Genomic DNA, 27,341 nt, shown 5'->3' on the forward strand with positions numbered 1-27,341 from the left:
CTTTCTGTCTGTTGGGACTGGCTCAACTAGCCAACTCCTGGCTGAGCTGCCTTGGAGCCCAATGCTGTAATTTCTTAGCACATTGTCCGGGCATCCCTGTGGTATTAGATGATCTTCGTTCTGTTTCGGGCAGATGATCATCCCCTACCCCGCTACCCCCACCCCCAGATTGCTCTAGGCTCGATTCTAACAAGTTTTCTCTTTCTTGTCTCTGATCATATCTACGTGCTCTACCTGCTCCTTCTGCTGTCCAGCTTCTCCCGCAGATATTCATTCAGGGCTGTCACACACCTGGCCCTGCCTATCCTACTTGATACACGGAAGAAGGGGTATCTAATCAGGGCTACCAGGCACCTACATGCTGCCCAAAACAGGAACCAGTAATGAGAGACTGTCGCTATAGGAGAAACCTGTGGTCAGAGAGGTGTGGGAAGGAAGAGGTTGGGGGAGAGGGAGGACATTTCCTACGTGTCAAGCATTCTGGGACTGTGATGCCAGAAACAGCATGAGAAGCAGCGTGGCTTAGTGGATAGACCATGTGCCTGGGAGTCAAAGGTCATGGGTTCTAATCCTGGCTCCGCCACTTGTCTTCTTTGTGACCTTGGGCAAATCACTTCACTTCTCTGTGCCTCGGTTACCTCTTCTGTAAAACGGGGATTGAGAGTGTGAGCCCCACATGGAACAGAGACTGTGACCAACCCAATTTACTTGTATCTACCCCAGGGCTTAGTACAGTGCCTGGTGCATAGTAAGCACGTAACAAATACTGTAACTATTTGTATCAAGATTAGAAAACTATATGCAAAAAGTAGGCAGCCTTTTTAGCACTATACTACCCCAAGTGGATCAGGGCAAACGCCCTTCTCAGCCATGTCACAGGAAGCAGGAAGTCACTGCCAAGTTCTCAGTGGCATGGAGTCAGCCCCCACTGACGCAACGTGGCCGAACGCTACTGCTAGGTAACTAATTTCTGGTACCGTAAAACCAGCTCCTCAGAATCTAGTGCTGGTCAGTCACTGTTCAGACGTGGTACAGTGGCAACAGAGAAGCCATGGGAACATGGAGCTGAGGACCCCAAAGTGGAACCAATCTCATTTCCCCATTCTCCCCAATCCCTTCTCTACTGCCCTTATACTTGGACTTACATTCACCCTACCCTCAACTTCACATAATTCATTTATTTATATTCATGTCTGCCTCCCCCTCTAGACTATAAGCTTGCTGTGGGTTGGGGATGCCATCTACCAACTCTGTTATGTTGTACACTCTTTAGTGCAGTGCATCCCCACAGGGTAATGCTCAATAAATACCAATTGATTGATGGATGATGACTCTGCAACAGTGCTCTGAGCAAATAGCTGCACTATTATCTGAGTCTTCTGGTTTGATAATTATAATAACGATATTGATGGTGTTTGTTAAATGCTTACTAGGTTCCAGCCACTGTATCAAGCACTGGGGTGGGTACAAGCAAATTAGGTTGGACATTGTCCCTGCCCTACAAGGGGCTCACCATCGCAATCTCCATTTTACAGATGAGGTAAATGAAGCACAGAGAAGTGAAGTGACTTGCCCAAGGTCACACAGCAGACAAGTGGCGGAGCAGGGATTAGAATAATAATGATAGTAATGGTATTTGTAAAGCGCTTAATTATAATAGTTATTTGTTCAGTGCTTACTATGTGCCAAGCACTGTTCTAAGCACTGGGGTAGATACAAGATAATCAGGTTGACTCACGTGGGGCTCACACTCTTACTTCCCATTTTACAGATAGGTAACTGAGGCTCAGATAAGTGAAATGACTTACCCAACGTCACCCAGCAGACAAGTGGCAGAATTGGGATCAGCGCCCATGATCTACAGAAATGAATGTAAACCGCTTACAGAAATGATGTAAAAAAAGTGGACCTCTACTGCAATTCACTGAGCAAAGGGTCAGGATTAGGATGTGGGTTAGGCTGTGTTGGATATATCATTGTTAGATGTACCTTCTCCCTAAAATAAACATATTCTGCATACCTTGTTTGCGGACGTCTTCTACTGCCGCAACCAATTCTTCCTTGAGATCTTGACTTTCTTTAGCAATCTGTTCACCTTTATCCAGGAAGTTTTGAGTTGCCTGTTCTACGGAGGCAGCTAAGACGTGGGCTTTCTTAGATCTTCCTTTCTTTTTACCAGATGGTCCTTTATTGCTTGTGTTGACAAGGGTCGTCACCTTGAAAACAGAAAGCAAAGTGAAAATAGGCTGCCCAGCATTCTAGAAATACTGAATTATATTTGATCAGTGCATAACCTGCAGCGATATTCATTTTGACACTGATTCTGGCATCATTAGCATCCCAACAGATTTCAACATTCATCAGCCAAAGGGAAGTGAGGAATGATATAGGAATGAATAGGCAGCCTTTTTCCAACCGATTCACATTCAACCAAGGTTGTTAGTGACTGAAAGTCATTAACATCAAGCCAGTTGACCAGAGAGGTGATAAGCAAGCCAGATAGGAGGAGTAATAAAAACATGTCAATGAAATGATAGATATTTACAAAAACAACAATAAGCCCCCCAAAAAACCAATGACTGAAGGGCAGCTAAGTTTAACTCTACTTCAATGACTGCTCAGTAGAGAGATTAATTTTGAATATCACTGTTAAGGAAATTTAAGTACCAAAAATCTAGAGGGCACAGAGAGGATAGGAATATCATTAAATAATTGTCAGGGACACCAGGAGTAGTTTTTAGGAATTGAAATTGTTCATCGCTGTTGTCAGATGGCGCTTAATATTGTCCCTTCTTTAAAACTGTTCAATGCAGAGAAAAAAGAGGTAAAATGGCTTGATCTTGGGCCCTAGGACGAATTTCTGGCTCCAGTGAACCCCAGCGCTCCTGCACTTAAAATCCCAATGGATAGGAGCAGGGTGCCTGGGGAGCTTCCAAATGCCAGTGAATCCACTCCAAGCTGTGGGGACCACTCTGTCTGCCTCTGCAACATGGGGCAAACCTAGGCCTGGAAGAGGGCCCCCTGGCCAACCTTTGGCTCAGACCTGAGGGGGCGTGATCTCATGTATACAGCTCCCTCAGGGCAGCCAGTGTGAATTGTGTGGCACTTTTCCTTGTGATTCCAATTTCCAGGTTCATCCAATGCATTTTGATCTGCCTCCAGGCCCAGACTCTCCACAGAGCTCTTACTGCTCAAGTACGTGAAGACAGCATGAGGGAACTCAGGGTTGCTGCTTGGGTTTCGGCGATATAGATCCATGGTATTTATTGAGCGCTTACTGTGTGCAGAGCATTGAAAGACTAAGCACGATTGGGATCTAAACTGAGAAGAGATCGAGATTTTAAGCTTATTATGGGCAGGCAATGTGTGTGCTAATTCTGTTGTACTGTAGTCTTCTGAGTGCTTAGTGCAGTGCTCTGCACATAGTAAGCACTCATAAATACCGCTGATTGATTGCAGCCATGGACTGAGGCTACCTGTGGGTGGGAGCTCCAGGTAGGATTGGCTGCTGGGCTTCCCTCTGGTGTGCTGCGACTTACTCACACCTGAGCCCATAGTCACCATGAATGAATCTGTGACGATGACGAGTGAGATGGATTCATAACAATAATAATAACAATGATCATAATAGTGGTCGTTCTTGTTGGTTGATTTTCTTATGGTATTTGTTAATAGCTTTTCAGTGTGCTGGCACTGTACTAAGTGCTGGGGTAGATAAAAACTAATCAGGTTGGACCCAATGCATGCCCTGCATGGGACACAGTCTTATCCTTATTTTACAGATGAGGGAACTGAGGCCCAGAGAAGTGGAGTGACTTGCCCAAGGTCACCCAGGAGACAGTGGCAGAGCAGAGATTAGAACCCAGGTCCTCCTGGCTCCCAGGCCCATGCTGTATCCATTAGGCCACACTGCTTCCCCAGTTGATCTGTTAAGCACTTACTATGTGCAAATACTATACTAAGTGCTTGGGGCAGATACAAGAGACTCTAAGTACCGGTTACTGAAAGTAAAAGCATGGAATGCTGAGACTGGTGGCATCTCAATAAAACTGGGGATTTGGAAGGGTAAGAATTGGAACCAGTATTCCCAGATCAACATTCAAAATGACAACTATCCCGAGGTCTCCCAAACCAGACTGTGACTCCTGCCTAATGCCAGCAGGTTGCTGGAGCCAAATGCACGGAGGAGGCCACACAGATGTTCACCGGCACTTTCTCAGACCCATTTCCAGCAGCTGACTAGCAGATGTAATTTCCATCTCATGGTCTTGGCCACGATGCTGCAGTCCCCTAAAATGGACAAGTTAAAGCAGTGTGGGTTAGTGGATAGAGCAAGGGCCTGAGAGTCCGAAGATCCTGGTTTCTAATCCCAGCTCTGCCACTTGTCTGCTGTGTGACCGTGGGCAAGTCACTTCACATCTCTGTGCCTCAGTTGATCCATCTCTAAAATCTAAATGGGGGATTAAGACCTTGAGACTTTGTGGGACAGGGACTGTGTCCAAACCGATTTGCTCATATTCACCCCAGTGCTGAGTACAGTGCCGGCACATAGTAAGTGCTTAAAAAATACCATATTTATTATTAATTATCATTAATAATCTAGGCCCTCCTTCCAAGTGGTCCTCAGGTTGGAAGGGGATTCAACAATTATTCATCTGAATCGCTTTTAGACATGCAAGTTGAAACCTTTTTTTGGAGGACTTCCATGTCTATATAAAAACATTCCCCTCATTTCCTTCCCTCAGTTTGTGTTTCCCATCAAAATCTTTCTATCTTGAAGCAGGTAGTCCGAACTCTTGAAAACCGGCAACAAGGATGAGTGGGTGCCCATAAATTATATTTTCCAATTACAGGTAGGCAATCTTCTTCTAGAAAACTCTTCTCGCCTGCCAAACTCAATAGACATCTCTAACAAAGTCACAAAGATCATATACTCTCAAAGTTAAAAATACAATGTGTTTTTTTTTTTAGATTGTCACAGCAAATTTCATTTTTATCAGATTTTTTGGTTTTTTTTTTTTAAACTGTTCAAATTTTAGCAGACTTGAATCACACTTGTAATGCAGTCTATCAGATGCATCCTCTATTACTAGTTCATTAGTCCATTTGGTGCATATTCAATAGACCCTTGATGAGGATGCAGATGATGGCTCTTGCATCAACCTCTTTGTTGGAGATCTTGCTCAAATGACACCCTTCACAGTCATTATTTTACTCTACTGCCCTGATCATTTTTCTAAAATGCCATACAGCCCATATCTCCCCATTCCTCAAAGCCTCTGATGCTCATCCACTCGTCTCCAAAAAGAAGAAATTACTGACAGTTGACTTTAAAGCAATCGATCAGTTCTCTCCCCACTACTAATCTACTCTTTTCACCCACTACTCCACCTCACAATCTTTACTCCTCTCCAGCTAATTTATTGATCTAGCCACTTTCTTGCCTCTTCCACCACTGACTTCTTGCTCGAGCCCTTCCTCGATGCCTGGGGCTTTCTTCTCTTTCAGATCCAACAACGCACAGCTCTCCCTGTGCTCTCCCTGTCCTCCAAACCTTTCTAAGATCCTGTCTCCTTCAGAAGTTCTTCTCCAAATAATCTCTAAGCAACTTGCTTTACATCCCCCTTACTTAGGCACTAATTCATGCACATATCCCTTTTTCTTTCTTCCCTCCAATCTGTATATTATTTTACTATCTCTCTCCTCCACTAGACTGTAAACCCCTTGAGAGTATTGGATGATGCTTATTCTCTCTCCTGAATGCGCCCAGGTGCTTGGTGCCCAGTGGGTACTCAGTGAAAACTATTGTTTGATTTATCTTGAAGATACTAAGGAGAACAGCTGACTCAGATGTCTCTGTAAGGCTCTGCCCTAACTGTAGCAGGCATTGAGAACACTGCAGAGGTGAGCGCTCTTTTATTACAGTTAGCATCCTAAGAGTATTTTCCCAGGGGGGCCTCAGAAGTTCATGACATCCCGCATTTCCTCTGCTTCATACCAGGGCCGGTTCCTTCCAGACCATCTCCTGTTCTCAGGTGGGCTGCTTTTAAGTCTCTAAATGAACCCCTGAAAACTTCCTAAATGGAGAAGCGGTGTGGCCTAGTGAAAGAGTATGAGCCTAGGAGTCAGGGGATCTGGGATTTGGAATGACCTCCCTCTTCAGATCTGATATTCACTCTACCCACCTTTAAAGCCTTATCCAAGAGGCTTTCCCTGACTAAACCCTAATTTCCTCTTCTCCGACTCCATCACCCTGCCTTGCTCCCTCTCTCAGTCCCACAGCATTTATGTTTATATCCATAATTTATTTCTTTATATTGATGTCTGTCTCACTCTCTAGACTGTAAGCTCAGTTTGGGCAAGGAATGTGTCTATCAACATTGTTAAACAGTTTTCTAAGCACTCAGTACAGGACTATGCACGCAGTTAATATGATTGACTGATTGATGGATTGATTAATTGATCTGGGATCTAATCTAGCCTTCTCTACTTCTTTGTTGTGTGGCCTTGGGCATTTAACTTCTCCATGCCTCAACTTCATCACATCCCCCTTAGACTACGAGTCTCATGTGGGACAGGGACTATGTCCCATCTGATTAGCTTGAATCTACTCCAGTGCTTAGTACAGTCCTTGGAACAAAGAAAGCACTTAGCAAGTATTATTATTATTTATAATTATCATTATTATCATATCCCAACTGCCATTTAGGCCTTTTACTCCACCTAGGCCCTTAAATTCCCACAAACCCATAGCACTTAAATTAATCGATAATATTTACTGAGCGCTTACTGTAGCAGAGTACTGTGCTAAGTGCTCAGGAGAATACAATATAACAATACAGTACATCTCTTGGAGGAGTTGTAATTTAGCTAAAGCTTTGAAGATGGGGAGAGTGATGAAGATGGGGAGAGTGATCGTCTCTTGATTCTGAAGAGTATTCCAGGCCAGAAGCAGGTCACAGGCAAGGGACTGACAGTGAGATAGGTGAGATCGAAGTACAGTGAGTAGGTTGACACTGGAGTGAAGTGTGTGGGCAGAGTTGTAGTAGGAAATCAAAGTGGTAAGATAGGAGGGGGGAGGGTGATTGAGTGCTTTAAAGACAATGGTAAGGAGTTTCTCTTCGATGAGGACAAGGATGGGCAACCATGGAGGCTCTTGAGGAGTGGGGAAATGCAGACTTAAGGGCTTTGTATAAAAGTGTCCAGAGAAGTAGGGAATGGAGTAGGAAGAATATAGCATGCAAATTCTATACGGTATCACACCCTTGATCTGTAATAGATTGTCTTGAGGGCAGGGTCTTCTATTTCTATCATGTTTTCCTCAACACTTAAAACTGTGGTCAGCACCCAGTAGGTGCTCAATAGATCGACTGATTGATTTTTAAAGAAAACGCCACAATTTCCAAAATGAGAAATACTCTCATTTCTGTATTATCTCTTTCTTCCCTTTATATGCATGTGCGTCCATTCACACATGCATGCACACACACGCACACACAGAGAAAACCACCCTTTGTTTGTAGATGCTACTTTTATCTGAGTGGACAGGTATGATTGAAAAAAATCACAGAGTGACCCGCCATCCACACTATGGTATTGATATATAGACTTTTCCTGTGTTCTCACATTGGGTATCAACACAATCGTTGTTGGTGCTGTTGTTCTTCCAGTTGTTGCCTGGGGCTGTTTTCCATTCCACCTCTTGCTCCCACAACTCAATGTATCCTCCCTGTCCTCCATTTCATAAACTTTATCAGGAGGGCCTTTCAATGTTCTTTCTTGGAGAGTTTTTTGTAGGGGGTGGACGGATAATTAGGAAGGATATTCTTCGTCTAAGATTCTGACTCCTGAATGACAGTCGTAGTTATGGCGACGAGGTAAAGGGAACAGTTACAAAAGAAGATGGTGGTTTCAGTAGATTCCACAGATTCAGTAATATAAAGAGGCAAATGAGGCAGCAGAGGAATAGACTTTAGGAAGGCTACAGCAGCAGAAGGCGGTTTGTTCGGTGACAATCTGGAATGGAGTGGTACTTTTTGAAAATAAGATCTAGAGAGACAGTTGTAGCACGAGGCAGAATCAAAACAGTGTCAGGTAATGCAAATAGCACATGTGCCTCAACAGCAGAGAAATAGCAAACTTTCTGGGTACCAAGTGTGAAAGGACTGGAAAGGAAACTGTGTCTTTATCACCTCAGTCAGATGCCTTATCCGCTAACCCTAAGAATAGCGATACTTAAGAGAGATGCAGGTGAAAAGACAGCAGAGCTGTCCTTTATATCCAAACCCATGGCACTGAAGATGAGGTGCTACTGATGAGGGTGGGTGTGGCTGGAAAGTCTTACATTTGAAACAATCATTTATTGGCATTTATTAAGCACTTACTGTGTGCAGAGAGAGCACTGTACTAAACAGTAGGGAGAGTAACAATAATAATAATGGCATTTTTTAGATGCTTACTATGCACCAGGAATTGCATTAAACACTGGGACAGATACAGGTAAATCAGGTTGGACACAGTTCCTTTCGCACGTAGGGGTCACAATTTCAATCTTCATTTCACAGATGAGGTAACTGAGGCACAAAGAAGTGAAGTGATTTGCCCAAGGTCACAAAGCAGACAAGTGGCAGAGCTGGGATTAGAACCGATGACCTTCCGACTCCCAGGTCTGTGCTCTCTCCACTATAAAGGAGTTGGTAGACATGCTCCCTGATCAAAGGAGATCACAGTCTAGAGTGGGGAGACAGACATTAATAGAAGTGAAATAATGAATTACAGATCTGTACACACACGCTGTGGGACTTGGAGGGGGAGGGCGGGGGTGAATAAATCCAAGTGCCAGGATCAAGAAAAAGGGAGTGGGAGAAGAGGAAATAAGGGCTTAGGGAAGGCCTCTTGGAGGAGATGTACATTTAATAAAGCTTTGAAAGTGGGGAGAGTGAACATGTGTAGGACATGAAGGGGGAGGAAGCTCCAGGACAGAGGCAAGACATGGGCAAGGGCTCAGCAGTGAGGTAGACAAGACTGAGGTACAGTGAGTAAGTCGATATGGGGAAGCAATATGTGTGGGCTGGATTGTGGTAGGGAATACGAGAGGTAAGGTAGGAGGGGGGCAAGGTGATTCAGTGTTTTAAAGCCAATGGTGAGGAGTTTCTGTTTGAGGCAGAAGTGGATGGGCAACCACTGGTAGTTTTTGAGGAGTGGGGAAACATGGCCTGAACATTTTTGCAGAAAAATGACCCAGGCAGCAGAGTGAAGTATGGAATGGCAGAGCCAGGATTAGAACCCACGGTCTTCTGATTCCCCAGGCTCATGCTCTATCCACTAGGAGGCAGGGAGGTCAGCAAGAAAGCTGATGCAGTAATCCAGGTGGGATTGGTTAAGTTCTTGGATAAAAACTGTAGCAGTCTGGATGGGTCAAACTTTTGTCAGATAGCCATTCCGTTCTATGTCTACAGAGTGGGTAGTCCTGCAACTAGGCCTGCAGAGCCATATCTTGCTCTTCTTGGTGCTATGTGTGGCCCTTGAGCAAGGCCTGCAGCTGAGAGACGACCCCCACCAAGCACTCCAAAAAGTACAATGTGGCTTCCAGGTATGGCATTATAGCCATGAACAATCTAAAAAGCTCTCCCAACGGTGCAGGAGGGAGGGAAGGAGAAAGAAAGGGAAGGAGAGTGGGAAAGAGAAGGGAGGCAGCACCAGGCCGACCATCCTAAGCCCCTGCATTTCTGCTTCGCCTTGACTTGCTTCCTTTATTCATTCCCCTTCCCAGCCCCACAGTACCTATGTACATATCTAATAATAATAATAATAATATTGTTGGTATTTCTTAAGTACTTACTATGTGCCGGGCACTGTTCTAAGCCCTGGGGGTAGATACAGGATAATCAGGTTGTCCCATGTGAGGCTCACAGTCTTAACCCCCATTTTACAGATGAGGTAACTGAGGCACTGAGAAGTGAAGTGACTGGCTCAAAGTCATGCAGCTAACAGGTGGCAGAGCCAAAATTAGAAGCCATGATCTTTGACTCCTAAGCCCGTGCTCTTTCCACTGAGCCACGCTGCTTCTCTAATAATGGTATTTGTTAAGTACTTACTGTGTGCCAAGCACTGTTCTAAGCACTGGGTGGGTTACAAGGTAATCAGGTTGTCCCACTGGGGTTTCAGGGTCTTAATCCCCATTTTACAGACAAGGGAACTGAGGCATAGAGAAGTGAAGTGACTTGCCCAAAGTCACACAGCTGACAAGTGGCAGAGCCAGGATTAGAACCCATGGTCTTCTGACTCCCAGGCCCATGCTCTATCCACTAGGCCATGTTGGATGTGTGGTGTGTGCCATATCTGTGATCTATATATCCATATTAATGTCTGTTTCCCGCTCTAGGCTGTAAGTTCTTTGTGGGCAGGGAATGTGTCGGTTTACTCTTATATTGTACTCTCCCAAGCTCTTAGTATAATGCTCTGCACACTGTAAGCACTCAAAAATATGATTGAATGAATGGATGAATGAACCAGACTGTCTATCCTGAGACCCCGCCAATACCAGGCTGCTCACTCCGAGCTCCTGACGATTTTGGGGAGCCCACCTTGAATACCTCCCAACACCCGGATGCTCACCTTGTGCCCTTGCCAATACTAAGCTGCCCACTCAGATTCCCTGCCCACTCCAGGCTGACCATTCTGAGCATCTGTCCATACCAGGCTGCACACCTGGGTTCTTCCATGGGGTACAATGGGTGGGTCCCAGCCCCTAGAAGCCTCAGATCCTGCCTCATGCCTTGGGGAAACTGATGGACCTGGGAGGCACTGGGTGGAGTTGGACACCTGAGGCCTGGAATATGCTTCTACCCTGGTGGATTGGGTGAATCATTGTTCCGTTCCTGAGGGGTTGGGTGGGGGGGTGGGAAGCAGAACTTTCTGCTCCTAGCATCAGCTGGAGGGGAATTCTCGGCCACAGTCTGTCCCAGCCATAGATGTGGTGGACACAACCATGGCCTGCTCTGATCTGGGGAGAACAGGATCCAACCATCCTTAGAGACCTACTGGCTCCTGTCCTCCACTGGGGGGGACAGGTGTCGAGGGAGGGAGCCCCACCACTTGGGTTGGGGGTTGGAGGGATGGGGGGGTGATGGAAGGTGAAGGGAGGCGAGGGAAAGCTAGGGGGGAAAGAGACCAATTTCTGCCAGTCATAGCCCTGCCATGCTGCATCACCATTCCTTCTTTACCCCTATCCCCCCGTTTTCCTTTATCCTCTTTTCCTCTTCCTTTACCCCCTCCTCCTCCCTTTCCCCTCTTCCTCTTTTCTCCTCTAGCTTTCCCCTTCTCCCCCGGCTTTCTCCCTTCTCCTTTTTCTTCTCTTCATTTCCCCTCCCTTTCCCCTCCCTTCCCCTTCTCCTCGCTTTGTCTCCTTTCTCCCATCTACTTTTCATTCTTCTCATTCCCCCTCCCACTCCCTTTTCCCTCCCCCTCCTCTTTCCTTTCTCCCTCTTTTTCTCTCTCCTATCCCCTTCTCTTTGCCCCTCTCACCCTCCCACCTCATTTTCTCTCTTCTCTCCCCTTTCCATTTTGTCCCTCCTTTCCTCCCCCCACCCGGGCCTGGGAGTTAGAAGGACCTGAGTTCTAATCCTGGATCCACCACTTGTCTGCTGTGTGACCTCGGGCAAGGCATTGGGATTCACTGTGCTTCCATTTCCTCATCTGTAAAATGGAAATGTGAATTAAGACTGTGAGCCCAATGTGGGACAGAGACTGTGTTCAACCTAATTAGCTGTATGTATCCAGCACTTAATACAGCACGTGACACATAGTGGGCACTTATTAAATAGGATTAAATGAATTAAAAAATACTTGTCACACATTTACTATGTGCCGGGCCCTGTACTAAGCAATGGAATAGATACAAGATCATCAGGTTGGAGCAGTCCTGTCGCACATGAAGCTCACAGTGTAAGAAAGAAGGGGGTGGATTTAATCCCTAGTTTTTTTACAAATGCACAATTTTTTACTGCAGCACAGAGAAGTTGTGACTTGCCCAAGATCACACAGCAGACGTGGCTGATCTAGGTTTATATGTGCATATATACATGTATACATATTGTGGATAGATGTACATATTTATAATTATATTCTATTTATTTTATTAATGATGGTGTACCTAAGACATAATTCTATTTACTTGAAATGATGTTACTGATGCCTGTTTACTTGTTTTGATGTCTGTCTCTCCCCTTTCTAGACTGTGAGCCCTTTGTGGGCAGGGACTGGCTCTGTTTGTTGCGGAATTATACTTCTCAAATGCTTAGCACAACGCTCTGCACACAGTCAGCTCTCAATAAATATGACTGAATTAATTAGAGACCAGGACAATCAATCAACACATGGTATTTATGGAGTGCTTACTGTGTACAGAGCACTGTCCTAAGTGTTTGGGAGAGTACAACAGTATAACAGTGTTGGTAGACACTTTCCCTGCCCACCATGAATTTATAGTCTACAGGGGGAGACTGACATATATATATATACTGACTTAGGTAGATATATACGTTCTATGGGGCCGAAGGTGGGACGAATACCAAATGTCCAAAAGGCATAAGTCCTCTGACGCTAGGTCCTCTCTAGACTGTATGCTCACTAAGGGAATGGGATGTATCTGTCAACTCTGTTATGTTGTACTCTCCCATGTGCTTGTATAATCCATACACAATAAATACTAAAAAAAATCATTGATTGATTGACTCCCAGACCTGTGCTCTTTCCTCTCCTCTGAAATATTGTGCAGGACAAATCGGGAAAGTTATATATCATTTTCTTTTTGGTTAAATAGAAAGATTTTGGCTAAATACGTGTTCTCTTTATTCCACTGACTTGACTAGCGTCTTTTAGGTTGATCTTGCTTTCTTTTCCTAGAGTGGCTCCACTCCTCTATTGAACAAAATCTCATTTCATCTCCATGCCCAACTAACTCATTCTTGACCTTTAAGCTAAAATGGGATTGAGCCAGGATACCTCTTCTGCCCAATGCGGCCTTTTTTTCACAACCACAATTACCATTTTAACCTTCGGTCTCATTCTTTTCTCCAATCCCCTGGGGTGAATGAGATGGCCAAAGAAAAAGGATTGAGCAGAATTCAGAGCCCAAGGCGGGGCTTGAACAGTTTCTCTCCATGAGGCAGATGGAAGATCGAACTAGTGGGATTTTCTCTGTAGTATCTGTGCTGAAACCTGGACACTGCCTCTCATAAGATTGTTCTCCTTGGGTTAGCCAAGGACAAGCAAACAGAACTTAAAAACAGGCTCACTTGGAAAACAACCCATGAAGTTTACAATGAATACAAATGTAGCTGTACATAAATTCCATCCCACATTTAATCCCACATTTAACCAAAAACATCTTGCAGAAACCCAGGCTTACTGCGGTGAGATCCAAAGGATTCACTGAATGCTACTGTATGCAGAGCACTGTAGTAAGAACTTGGGAGAGTACATGTTCCCTGCCCACAATGAGCTTAGAGCCTGGAGGGGGAGACGGGCACTGATATAAATAATAATAATAATAATAATAATAATAATAATAAATGTACCTAAGTGGTGTTGGGGGGAGAAAAGGGGGAATAAAGGGCACAAATCCAAGTACAAGGATGACGCAGAAGGAAGTGGGAAAAGTGAAAACGAGGGCCTAGTCGGGGAAGGCCTCTTGGAGAAGATGTGCCTTCAATAAGTGTTTGAAGGTGGAAGGAGTGGATAGTGTGTTGAATATGAAGATGGAGGGTATTCCAGGCCAGAGGCAGAATATGGGTGAGAGATCATCAGTGAGATAGACAGGTTTGAGGTACAGTGAATAGATTGGCATTAGAAGAGTGAAATATGTGAGCTGGGTTGTAGTACAAAATCAGGGAAACAAGAAAGGTGGGGCAAGGTGATTAAGAGATTTAAAGTCGACGGTAAAGAGTTTCCGTTTTAGGCAGAAGGTTGATGAAAACCACTGCAGGTGCTTGAATGGGGAACCATGGGCCGAACATTCTTCGTAGAAAAATGACCCAGGCGGCAGAGTGAAGTATGACCTGGAGTGGGGAGAGACAGGAAACAGGGAGGTCAGCCAGGGACGATGATACGGTAGTCAAGGTGGGATAGGATAAATGCTTGGATTAATCTGGTAGCAGTTGGGATTGAGAGAAAAAGACAGATTTTAGTGATACGGTGAAAGTTGACCCAACAGGATTTTGTAACAAATTGTATATGTGGGTTGAATGAGACACATGTAACAAGGATAACGCCAAAGTTATAGGCTTGTGAGGCAGGGTGGATGGGGTGCTGTCTACTGTGAAGGGAAAGTCAAGGGGAGGAGAGGTTTTAGGTGGGAAGATAAATTGAGGTTTTGGTAGGACATCCAAGTGGAGATGCTCTGAAGGCAGGAGAAAATACGAGACTGTAGAGAAAGAGAGATCAGGGCAGGAGACGTAGATTTGGGAATCACCTGCATTGAGATGGTGGTCGAAGCCTTGAGAGTTATTCAATTTTCCAAGGGAATGTGTGTTGATGGAGAATAGAAGAGACCCTATAACTGAGACTTGAGGGATTCCCACAATAGGAGGGTGGGAGGCAGAGGAGGAGTCTGCAAAAGAGATTGCCAAAGAGCAGCCTGAGAGAAAGGAGTAAAAAAAGAGGAAAGCGTTAGTGATGCCAAGTTTAAATAATGGGCAGGGAATGTGTTTGCTAATTCTGTCGCATCATAGTCTCCCAGGCTCATCATACAGTACTCTGCACACAGTAAGCGCTCAATAAATACGCTTGATTGATTGATTGAGAAGCGGTGTTTCGACAGTGTCAAAGGCATCTGAGAAATCCAGGAGGATTAGGATGGAGTAGAGGCTGTTTCTTGTTTTATAAACAGTGTGGACTGAGGCAACAAAATTCAACTTCGCAACAGGTAAAGCTGACAATTTAGAACAGTGCCATTAACATGACTATCATCCATGCATCTTAAATTTTCCCTTCATTTCTAATAGTCCTTGCATCAACCATTGACATCTCTTGCTGTGTAAGTGTAAGTAACCCTAGATTACCATTCTGTCTTTAAACTACGAAGAGATCACCGAACTGTTGGAAATAATCCAATGACCTGAACAAAGGTATCCCTGACATTTTATCATGAGACCTTTTTCTCTTTTGATATAATGCCAACCTTCCACTCTATTGCACTATCCTATTGCTTCACTGAGTGCCTTAATGGGATATCCTAAAGCATCAATTTTAAGGTTCTGCAGATGCTTCGATGACATGAAAAAAGAAAATATGCAGGTTGCAATTATACTTGTCAGACTCTTAGTGAAATGCTTTATTCTGGACAATTCACTTAAAAGAAAGGGAATTCTGGATGGCTTGGCTCTCTTAAAAGTGTATTGTTCCTTCTTAAATATTAGGGAGGATCAGAATAGTCAAAACCAAAGGTGTATTTGACTCCAAAATTTTTGGAGTGTGACCTTAGTTTTGCAAACAGTAGCTACTCAATGAATACCATTGACTGATTAATTTTAAGAGGGGATACAAACACCTAAGATCTCTCCTCTCATCAAACTAAGCAGTGTGACCTAGAGGAAAGAGCTCAGGCCTGGGAGTCAGAGGACCTGGGTTTTAATCCTGGCTCCGCTGCTTGCCCAGTGTGTGTCCTAGGGCAACTCACTTCAGTTCTCTGTGTTTCAGTTCCCTCATCTCTAAAATGGGAATTTAATACCTGTTCTAGACTGTGAGTTCATTGTGGCAGGGAACATGTAAGCCCGGAGTGGGCAGGGATTGTCTCTATTGCCAAACTGTACTTTCTAAGCACCTAAAACAGTGCTCTGCACACAATAAGCGCTCAGTAAATATTATTGAATGAATGAATGAATGTCTACCAACTCTGTTATACTGTACTCTTCAAAGCGCTTGGTACAGTGCTCTGCCCAGAGTAAGCTCACAGTAAATAGCATTGATGTGATGAAGCTCTCCCTCCTACTTAGACTGTGAGCCCCATGCGGGAACTGATAATCTTCTATTTCTCCCAGTGCTTAATACAGTGCTTGGCACTGAGTAAACACTTTACACATATTATTATTATTATTATTATCATTATTATTATCACTTGCAAACAGCACCATTTTAATCATCAGAACTATTCTTCAGGGTCACCAAATCCTGGAAATGTTTGTCATATCTATTAAGGACTCGCAGTGTGCAAATCATTGAACTGAGTGCTGGGGAGAAATATAAGGGCATGGATTAAGACCCATCACATGTCCTGTAGGAGTCTCCTTATCTAGAAGAAGAATGATTAAACACAGAGTGAAATAATAACAGGGTAAATTTAGCAAAAACCCTACAAAATCAGAACAGCAATACTGCTCATTGTTGCGGGTAGGGAATAGATCACCAGCATCTCATTACCCAAGTCAAAGCCACAAACCACAATCCCTGCAGTATTTGCAAACCTGCCTTTTTTTTAAAAAAATCATATTTGTTAGTCACTTACTAAATGCCAGGCCCTGTTCTAAGTATTGGGCAGATATAAGTTAATCAGATTGGACACAGTCCCTGTCCCATTTGGGGCTCACTGTAAGTAGGACGCATTAATTACCATTCTGCAGTTGAGGAAATTGAAGCGCAGAGGAAGTGAAATGCCTTGCCCAAGGTCACACCAGCAAGCAAGAGGTGGTGCTGGATTAGAACTCAAGTCTTCTGGCTCTCAGGCTCATAATTATAATAATGTTGGTATTTGTTAAGCGCTTATTATGTGCAGAGCACTGTTCTAAGTGCGGGGGTAGATACAGGGTAATCAGGTTTTCCCACGTAAGGCTCACGGTTAATCCCCATTTTACAGATGAGGTAACTGAGGCACAGAGAAGTTAAGTGACTTGCCCACAGTCACACAGCTGACAAATGGCAGATCCAGGATTCAAACCCAAGACCTCTGACTCCCAAACCCGGGCTCTTTCCACCGAGCCACGTGATTTATGTAGGCCACTCTGGCTTGCGCTGTGTACTATGCTTTGGCCTCTGCTCAACTCTGGTCATCCTCTAGACTGAAAGCTCGTGGTGGGCAGTGAATGTGTATGGTTATTGTTGTATTGTACTCTCCCTAGTGCTTAGTACAGTGCTCTGCACATGGTAAGTGCTCAATACATACGATTGAATGAATGAATTAGGATGGGGCCCTAACCATAGTTACTGGTGCCCCGGTGGTCCAGGACCGTGACACTGTGGTAAAAGAGGAGTTCTGGCAAGTGGGAACAAGGTTACTGTTGACCTTTTCCTCATGTTCCATCCCTTAAGGAAGGTCATCCAGGAACACTGGAGCCAAGAAGCTGGCATTCCTTCAGTCCTCCCTCACTTGTTCCTCTGCAGGCACTGTTTCTGTGTAAAAATGTCCCCGGGATGCAGCAGTAAGGATGTCTTCTAAGAAGAATGTAAAATTGGCAAATCTCAGCCCTCCACTTCTTGACTGCCATCTCTCCACCCCTCGCCAACACACAAACACACACACCACATCACTCACCCACCCTCTCTGCACACTTCCAATCTGGGGTCTGCCTACTACAGCAGCATGCCCTAGTAGAGAGAGCCTGGGCCTGGGATTCAAAGCACCTGGGATCAAATTCCAGATATGCCACATGCCTGCTGGGAAACCTTGGAGAGGTCACTTAACAAATCTGGGCCTCAGTTTCCTCATCTGTAAAATGGGGAATTGATACTCTTTCTCCCCCCACTTAAAACTGTGAACCCCATAAGGGATGGGGACTGTGTCTGACCTGGGCTTAATACATGCTGAGCACATGATAAGTGCTTAAAATATATTATGATTATTAGTATTATTATCATTACTATTATCAATAGTAGTACTATTAGTAGTAGTAGTTTTGTTATTATTACAGTGCTATTTTTCAGAGCATCCATAGTAACCACATGTCCTCTCCTCCCCTGGTGTTTTTCTTGGGAATGAGGCAGGCAGATAGGGCAGCAGCAGCACTGGGAAAAAGGGTACAAAGAGAAACAATAAGATGCTTATTTTTTATTTTTTAATGGTATTTGTTAAGTGCTTACTTTGTGGCAGGCACTATATTAAGCACAGGGTAGAGAAGAAGCGTGGCTCAGTGGAAAGAGCACGATCTTGGGAGTCAGAGGTCATGGGTTTGAATCCCAGCCCTACCACTTGTCAGCTGTGTGACTGTGGGCAAGTCACTTCACTTCTCTGGGCTTCAGTTGCCTCATCTGTAAAATGGGGATTAAGACTGTGAGCCTCATGTGGGACAACTTGATTACCCTGTATCTACCCCAATGCTTAGGACAGTGCTCTGCACACAGTAAGCACTTAACAAATACCAACATTATTATTATTATTATTAGATACCAGATAATCAGGTTGGACATAGTCCCTTTCCTACATGGGGCTCAGAGTTCTAATCCCCATTTTACAGGTGAGGTAACTGACGCAAAGAGAAGTTAAATGACTTGCTCAGGGTGACAAAACAGACAAGTGGCAAAGCTGGGATTAGAAGCCAGTTTCTCTGACTCCCAGGCCCACGCTCTTTCCACTAGCCCATGCTAATTCCCCACTACACTCTGCCTTCTGGCCCCTTAACATCTACATCACACTCTGTGGTACTGCTACAATTATTTTTATATGGCTGCTATTAGGCGCTTACTATATATCAAATACCCCTCTAGAGTCACACTTAGAGAGTTTCCAGTATCCTTCCAGTCACAGCTATGAGAGGGAGAGTCAAGCAGAGGCATACCCAACCCATTCCTAGGTTGGGCAGTGGCTAGTGAGTTGAAGGCAATCTGCTACAAGTCAAAACTCACCTGTGCTGGGCAGCAGCGGCACGGGACTGAGTCGAGGGCATTTATTCATTCAATAGTATTTATTGAGCTCTTACTATGTGCAGAGCACTGTACTAAGCGCTTGGGATGTACAAATAGGTAACAGATAGAGAGCAGAGACTCGTTTACTACCCGCAAGGAGGTAGTGATAAACCACTTCCTTATTTTTACCAAGAGAATTCTAAGGATCCGCCACCAGAACGATTGAAGATGGAAGTGGGGCATTCTGGGAGAGATGAGTCTATGGTCTTGCTATGGGTCAGGCACAACTCGATAGCATAAGACAATAACATGTCTCAAATCCTGGATTAAGTACTCGGGTAGATACTAGTTAATCAGGTCAGAGAGAGTTCCTGTCCCACGGGGCTCACAGTCTAAGTAGGAGGGAGAACAAGTATTGAATCCCCATTTTACAGTAGAGGAAACTATGGCACAGAGAGGTTGAGTGACTTGACTGACGTTACACAGAAAGCAAGTGGCAAAGCTGGGATTAGAACCCATGTCCTCTGACTTCCTGGCCCATGGTTTTTCCACTAATCCACCCTGCTTCCCACCAAAGTGGTGGGGTGGCTGGACAGAAGTGGGGTGCCCTCAGGGGAGGCAATCTGTGTCCACCCTCACCTACCACCCACGGTTTTTTTTCAAGGTTTTTGTTAAATTAAGGGCTCACTATGTGCAAGGTCCTGCACTAAGCATCGGGAAAGATAAAGGATAAGCAAGTTGAATACAATCTATGTCCCACATGGGGCTCACAGTCTTAATCCCCATTTTACAGATGAGGTAACTGATACACAGAGAAGGTAAGTGACTTGTCCAAGGTCACGCAGCAGACAAGTGGTGAAGCCAGAATTAAAAACCAGTGCTCTATCCACTAGGCCACTCTGCTTCACAGTTCCTCCTCTTACCCTTACCCCTTTCAAACCTGGGTTCAAAGCTGGGTTAGAGAGGTGATCAAAGCCTCAAGTACATATGTTTTATGTAAATATCCCTCAAGGCTCAGCATATTCTCCATCTACACCCACTACCTTGGAGAACTCATTTGTTCCCATTACTTCAACTACCGTCTTTATCCGGATAATTCCCAAATCTAACTCTTCAGCCCTGACACTTCTCCTCTGCAGTCTCATATTTCTTCCTTCCTTCAGGACACGTCTAATTGGATGCCCTGCTGGCACAACAAACTTAACATGTCTAAAACAGAACTCCTCATCTTTCCACCCCCCGTCTTTCCCACCACTGTAGACAATACCACGGTCCTTCCTGTCTCATAAACCTGTAATCTTGGCATTATCCTTGGCTCATCTCTCTCATTCTTTCAGTCAATCAATCAATCAGTGCTATTTATTGAGTACTTACTATGTGTATAACACAGTACTAAGCACTCAGGAGAGTACAATTCAACAGAGTTAGCAGACACAGTCCCTGCACACTACGAGCTAAGAGCTAACAGTCTAGAGAGGGATGCAGGAATTAATATAAATAATTCATGATATATAATTTAAAGATATGTACAAAGTGCTGTGAGGAGGAGGCTGGGCCAAATATCAAATGCCCAAAGGTCACCAATTCATTCAATCTGTCACTAAATCCGCTTGTTCTAGCTTCACAACATTGCTAAAATCTACCCTTTCCTCTCCATCCAAACTGCTATTATGCTGATCCAAGCACTTATCCTTTCCCGCCTTGACTATTGGATCAGCCTCCTCACTGATTTATCTGCCTCCTGTCTTTCCCCTTATTTTAGTCCTTACTTCATTCTGCTGTCCAGATTATTTTTCTAAAAAATCCAAAAAACATTCAGTCCACATCTCTTCATTACTCAAAATCCTCCAGTCGTTGCCCATCCACCTCTACAACAGAGAAACTCCTTCACATAGGTTTTAAATCCCTCAATCAGCTTCCCCACTCTCATCTTAACTTGTTAATTTCCTACAATGCAGCCCACACGTTTTGTTCCTTCGATGCCAACCTACTCTCTGTACCTCAATCCGGTCTACTCTCGTAGCCAACCCTTTCCTCAGCTCCCCGCTCTGGTCTGCAACTTCCACCCTGTTCAGATACAAGAGACTACCACTCCCCTCACCTTTGAATCCTAATTAAAATGACATCCCCTCCAAGAATTCTTCCCTGATTAAACTCTTATTTCTCCTACTCCTTCTCCCTTTTGTATCACCCTGCCTACCTCCCCCTTTCCCTGCCCCACAGTACTTGTGTTTATGTATGTACATATTTATAATTCTATGTATTTCATTAATGATGTATGTATATATATTTATCTATTATTCTATTTATTTATAGTGATGCTATTTATGTCTGTTTACTTTTGTTGTCTGTCTCCCCCACTTCTAGACTGTGAGCCCACCATGGGCAGGGATTGACTCTATTTGTTGCTGAATTGTACTTTCCAAGAGCTTAGCACAGTGCTCTGTATTCAGTAAGCACTCAAAAATTACGATGGATTGAATGAATGAATGATTTATACTCCTTAAGAACTTGTTATTCACCTTGCCTCAGCCCCACAGCTATGTCCATATTTACAATATACTTTAATGTCTCTCTCCCCATCTAGAGTAGAAGCTCCTGGAGGGCAGGGAATGTGTGTACCAACTCTGTTGTACACTTCTAAGCACCTAGTACAGTGGTCTGCACATAGTGAGCATTCAATAAATAACACTAATTTATTAATTGATGTGCTGCTTCTCCTCCTGCCTGGACTCAGAACACACTACTTTCTTTGTTCAATCAATCAAGGGATTTCATTGAGCACTTACTATGTGCAGAGCACTGTGCTAAACATTTGGGAAAGTACAGGACAGCAGAATTTGCAGATTCATTCCCTGCCTATAACAAGCTTACAATCTAGAGACTTCGTTACCCCAAAGTCATTTTTTTCAGTCAGACCATTCACTCTTCAGTGACAAACTTTACTTGCTCAAGATGGAACTTGGCAGTTCACCGTTACTGAATCAGTCAAACCTGGAATCTCACCTCTATCGCATTTAACAATGCATAATTCAGATATGATCCCTTTCTCTTTCTGCAAAACACGTTAAGAAGACAGGCACACCTCTGCAAGTCACCCATTATATACATTATTCCATTTCAGAAGTTTTATTTTAAGCACTTGTAAGTTATTTTGCTAAACCAAGGCTTTCTATGTGAGAAAAGCTAGGCAGGTGTTTAATTGAGCAAATCAATCAGACGTAGTCTCTTCCGGTTTGTCATTTGCTCCCTCTGAAGGCAGCACAACTCATTACTTCAATAGACTATTTTAAAATCCATTCACTTTTCATCAACAAGCAATTAAAAAAAATCTTACAGTTATAAAATTAAAATATGTAATTGAAAAGCTAACCTCTAAATTCTTGTGCTTTCTTCCTCTTACTCAGACTTCTGGGAAATATCAATCATTTCCCGAAACTAAATTTTCTCTTCCCTAGCAAGACGAAGCTTCAGATAAAATGAGGTCAGATTGGATTTCCTTATTTTTCTGTTACTAAGAAGTTTCCAATAATAGTGTCTCAGCCAGATACTTCGGATCGCCGAGTACAGAAGCTTTGGTTCAAAACACAGGGCACTTTCCCTCAATTGAGACAAAAAGTACTCTATATATTTAGTTGTCTCTCGGATTTAAAGAAGACATCTCTGAGTGAAGTTCATCTTTGAAGTTCATCTCTGAGTGGGTGCCTGGCTGAGTAGGACAATGTGGGTTCCACGGTCCTGACCACAGCGGGCACACAAAACGATCGTCCCTTGTGTTGGATTTAATGTTTGTGGCACCTGGCTCTGTTATCTCTTTGGCCTCCTTGTCTCCCAGATGTTTTTCAGATGACGTTTTTGCTCAAAGTGAGCTACTCTTTTCTTGATGACAGTGTGCTAAGCTGGTCTGGGCTCAGCATCTGACTCCCAGTTTGCACTATCTGAGAATTTGTTATACTGTGCATGGTATCAGAAAACTGCAGCGGTAAGCTTAAAGTAACCACATTTTCTTTATCTCAAATTGGGGGAGATGGGGAGGAATCAATAATTTACACTTGCAGAAAGAGGTCGGGAGAAGGCAAAAAAGGGGGGGGGGGTGGTTCACCCAGAGACACAGAGAGAAAGCACGTGAGAAGCAGCATGGCCTAGTGGAAAGAGCATGGGTCTGAGAGTCAGAGGTTACAGTTGTCTGCTGTATGACCTTGAGCAAGTCACTTAAGCACTTAACAAATACCATTAATTATTATTATTAACTTATCTGTGCCTCAGTTGCCTCATCTGTAAAATGGGAATGCAGTCTGTGAGCACTTTGCATGGACTGTGCCCAACTGGATCTTTTATCTTGTACCTTATATCTACCTCAGTGCTTAGGACAGTGCCTGGCACATACTAAATGCTTATCAAGTACCATTTAAAAAATAAAGAAGAAAACCAGAGTCACATTCTGGGAGTCAGAAGGCCATGGACTCTAATCTAGGCTCCATCATTTGTCTGCTGTGTACCCTTCGGGGATGTCACTTCACTTCTCTGGGCCTCAGTTACATCATCTGTAAAATGGAGATTAAGACTTTGAGGCTCACATGGGACAGAGACTGTGTACAACCCGAATTGCTTATGTCCACCCCAGCACTTAGTAGCGAGCCTGGCACATAGTAAATGCTTAACATACCATAATTATCACTCTTATTATAGGACATGGAGGAGTCATATGGATTAGTGACTAGAGCATGGGCCTTGGAGTAACAAAGAACCTGGGTTCCAATCCTAGCTATGCCACCTTCTGGCTGTGTCGTCTTGGGCAACCTCTCCAGACCTCAGTTTCCCCATGAGTAAAATGAGGAGTTAGTGTATGTTATCCATCTTATTTAGACCGTAAGCTCCATGTGGAACAGGGAATGTGTCTGACCTGATAAACTTGCATCTACCCTAGTGCTCAGAACAGTGCTTGACGCATTGGAAATGTTTCATGAATACCATGGTAACAAACGTAGGCACTGGCAGATCAGGGGTCGCTACTCCTTCCACATATGCAACTATGCTGTTTAGGGGCATTAATTTACCATCACAGATCACATTACAAAGCTGCAGGTTAAGTAGGATAATTGTGCAGGAAAATGGTGAAGAATGCCTTGTGGTTATTTCCCCATTGATATTTTATTTAATATTACATTTTACAGTACTTGAGCCTCCCAGCTGTTAAAGCAAAGGACACATTAGTTTTAAAGAAGAAAAGGGCAAACTCCAGAGTGACAGAGAGAGGCCATAACTGCCCTGAGGAATTCTACAGAGATCTGAATGAAATAGCAACCAAAGAAGACCCAAAAGGGACCGCCATGATGCGGCAAAGAGTGAAAATGTGAACCTTGGATACAATTGACTTTACAGTGAATTGTGTACATGGTGCTGAGTTTTGTGGGGGAAGCTCAAACGTCAGGACTTCTCCCTCCTCCAGCCCGACATTGTGGTCTTCTTAATTTCTTGAACCTCGGGGAGGCTGTCCTACTTTGAAACCAAGGGTTATTTTCCTAGAGCTGCTGAATACCCAAATATCACCCTCTCCAAGTATGGTGAAATTGGCATAGTTTGCTTGGGATAATAATAATGATAATGTTGGTATTTGTTAAGTGCTACTACATGCAGAGCACTGTTCTAAGTGCTGGGGTAAATACAGGGGAATGAGGTTGTCCCATGTGAGGCTCACAGTCTTCATCCCCCTTTTACAGATGAGGGAACTGAGGCACAGAGAAGTGAAGTGACTTGCCCACAGTCACACAGCTGAGAAGGGGCAGAGTCGGGATTCGAACCCATGACCTCTGATTCTCAAGCCCAAGCTCTTTCCACTGAGCCACGCTCACTGTGATACATTCCAACTCAATATTGTTTGTACAAAATCCTTGTCGTCTTCTGTTGTGTTCCTCCCTGACTTAAACAAAGGAGGAAACAGGACTTGGATGATTTCTTTATGTCTTTTGCAATAAAGCCTTTCGCACAGTATAGCACTCAGCAATGGCACTGTACTAAGCTTTTGGGACAGTACAACAGAGGCATCCTGCCCTATTTATTTGGCACTTTCTGTGTGCAGAGCATTTTATTAATAGAACAGAGTTGATAGACAAGTTCCCTGCCCACAAGGAGCTTACAACCTAGAGAGGAGTTTACAATCTAATGGAAGAGGCAATCAGACTTACATGATCTACAAAGTGTGATAGTAGGAAAAAGAACAGAGTAATAACCACAGTAGCATAAATGTGTCAAGATGAAATAGCTGAATAAATTGATTATGAAGCTAAATATTCATATAAAATCAGTTCTGCCAAAGCATTGCTTTAATTATGCATTTTACATAGAATGAAATTGCCAAATTAGGGAACATTCTATCAACAAAATAAAACATGGCTGTTTCTATAATGTGGCATCAGACCCAGGACAGGGATTACAACTCAAGCTTTCCTTAAAGCAGGTTTCCGCAAGAATACAAACTCCGGGATTTTAGAGAACTAGTCTTATAATAATGTTGGTATTTGTTAAGCGCTTACTATGTGCAGAACACTCTTCTAAGCACTGGGGTAGATACAGGGTAATCAGGTTGTCCCAGGTGAGGCTCACAGTTAATCCCCATTTTACAGATGAGGTAACTGAGGCCCAGAGAAGTTAAGTGACTTGCTCACAGTCACACAGCTGACAAGTGGCAGAGCCGGGATTCGAACTCATGACCTCTGACTCCCAAGCCCGTGCTCTTTTCCACTGAGCCACGCTGCTTCTCCATACATAAGTCCTATATACATAAGTCCTACATACATATACATAAGTCCTAAAGATGGTGCTTGTTTTCATAGATTTGGGGTACTGGGCAACAATCAGAAAAGGCTTCCTGGAGGGGATGAGGTCTTAGGAGAGTTTTGAAGATGAAGAGAGTTGTGGCGTGGTGGATTTTTAGAGAGACACAGCATGAAACAGAGAAGCAAGAGTGAAGAACTGCACAACGGTTTGCTTGGGAAGAATAAAGAATGTTGGCTGGAAACAGGAGGGAGAAGAGAACTGATCAATCAATCAATCAATCAATCACTCAACCAATCACAGTTATTGAGCACTTATTGTGTATACAGCACTGAGCTAATCACTTGGCAGAGTGCAATACAAAAGAGTTGGTAGACTCTATGCTGCCCACAAGAAGCAGCATGGTCCAGTCGAAAGAAGATGGGCCTGGGATTCAGAAGGACCTGGGTTTTATTTCTGACTTGACCTCTTGTCTGCTGTGTGACCTTGGACAAATCACTTAACTTCTCTGTGCCTCATCTGTATAATGGAGATTATGACTATGAGTCCCATGTGGGAGAAGGACTGTGTTCAACCGGATTATCTTGTCTCTATCCAGCAATTAGTATAGTTCTTGGCATATAGTAATTGTTTAAGAAATAGCACATAACAAGTGCTGTAATCACTTAACAAAAAAAAAAGGTGCTTACAGTCTAGGGGGGAGGCAGACATTAGATAAATTACAGATATGTACATAAATACTGTGGGGATAATTAAGTGCTGAAAAATTAAGATGGGGAGAGTTCATGGAGTATCTTAGAGCCAGTGGTTAAGGATTTCTGCTGGGTTTGGAGGGAAATGTATAAGTATTGGCTATTCCTTAAAAAAGTGGAGAGGCTTGAGACTCAAGACATTTAATTAGGCTTTAGAAAGATGTTCCAGTGTGCAATAAACCTCAGAGAAGGGAGAGGCTAGAGGCAGGGAGACCAATGACCAATAGAAGTCACATTCCCTGTCTCATAAGGGCTTTACCATCTAAGGCAAGGATGACTGTGAAACACTTTGGCCTGTGGACCACCCCCTTCTCCTGAAAACATTACCAAACTTTGGCTCCACTCGATCCTCTCCTGGTTCTCCTCTGATATCTCTGGGCATTCATTCTTAGTCTTCTCCGTGGGCTCCTCCTCTGCCTCCATCCCCCTTAACTGTGGGGGTCCTTCAAGGTTCAGTTCTAGGTACCCTACTATTCTCTACACCAACTCCCTTTCACTCCCAGGGCTTCAACTACCACCTCTATGCAGATGATGCTCAAATCTACATCTCCATCCCTGATTTCTCTTCCTCTCTCCAGTCTTTCATCTCCTTCTGCCTTCAAGACATCTCTACTTGGATGTCCTGTAATCACCTCAAACTTAACATGTCCAAAACAGAGCTTCTTATCTTCCCATCCAAACCCTGTCCTCCCCTTGACTTTCCCATCCCTGTAGGTGGCACCAACATCCTTTTTGTATCACAAGCCCATAACCTTAGCATTATCCTGGACTTCTCTGTGTCATTCAATCCACGTATTCAACACGTTACCAAATCTTGTCGGTCCCACCTTCACAAACATGACTAAAATCCACCCTTTTCTCTCCATCCAAACTGCTACTATGTTAATATGATCACTCATCCTATCCAATCTGGATTACTGCATCAGTCTCCTTGGTGATCTCCCATCCTTCTTTCTCTCCCCACTCCAGTCCATACTTCAC

At 43.9% G+C, this 27,341-nt stretch overlaps 1 protein-coding gene across 1 annotated transcript in view; it reads right to left on the reverse strand.

Moving 5' to 3' along the window:
* Positions 1-27,341, reverse strand: part of CTNNA2 (catenin alpha 2) — a 1,145,386-nt gene that overhangs the window by 913,179 nt on the left and 204,866 nt on the right. The window contains exon 3 of the mRNA XM_029083155.1: positions 2,021-2,216. Coding sequence (XP_028938988.1) covers positions 2,021-2,216 — 196 coding nt within the window. The remainder of the gene's footprint in view (positions 1-2,020; positions 2,217-27,341) is intronic.

Source organism: Ornithorhynchus anatinus, chromosome 18, assembly GCF_004115215.2.
Source record: "Ornithorhynchus anatinus isolate Pmale09 chromosome 18, mOrnAna1.pri.v4, whole genome shotgun sequence".
NCBI classification, from domain to species: domain Eukaryota; kingdom Metazoa; phylum Chordata; class Mammalia; order Monotremata; family Ornithorhynchidae; genus Ornithorhynchus; species Ornithorhynchus anatinus.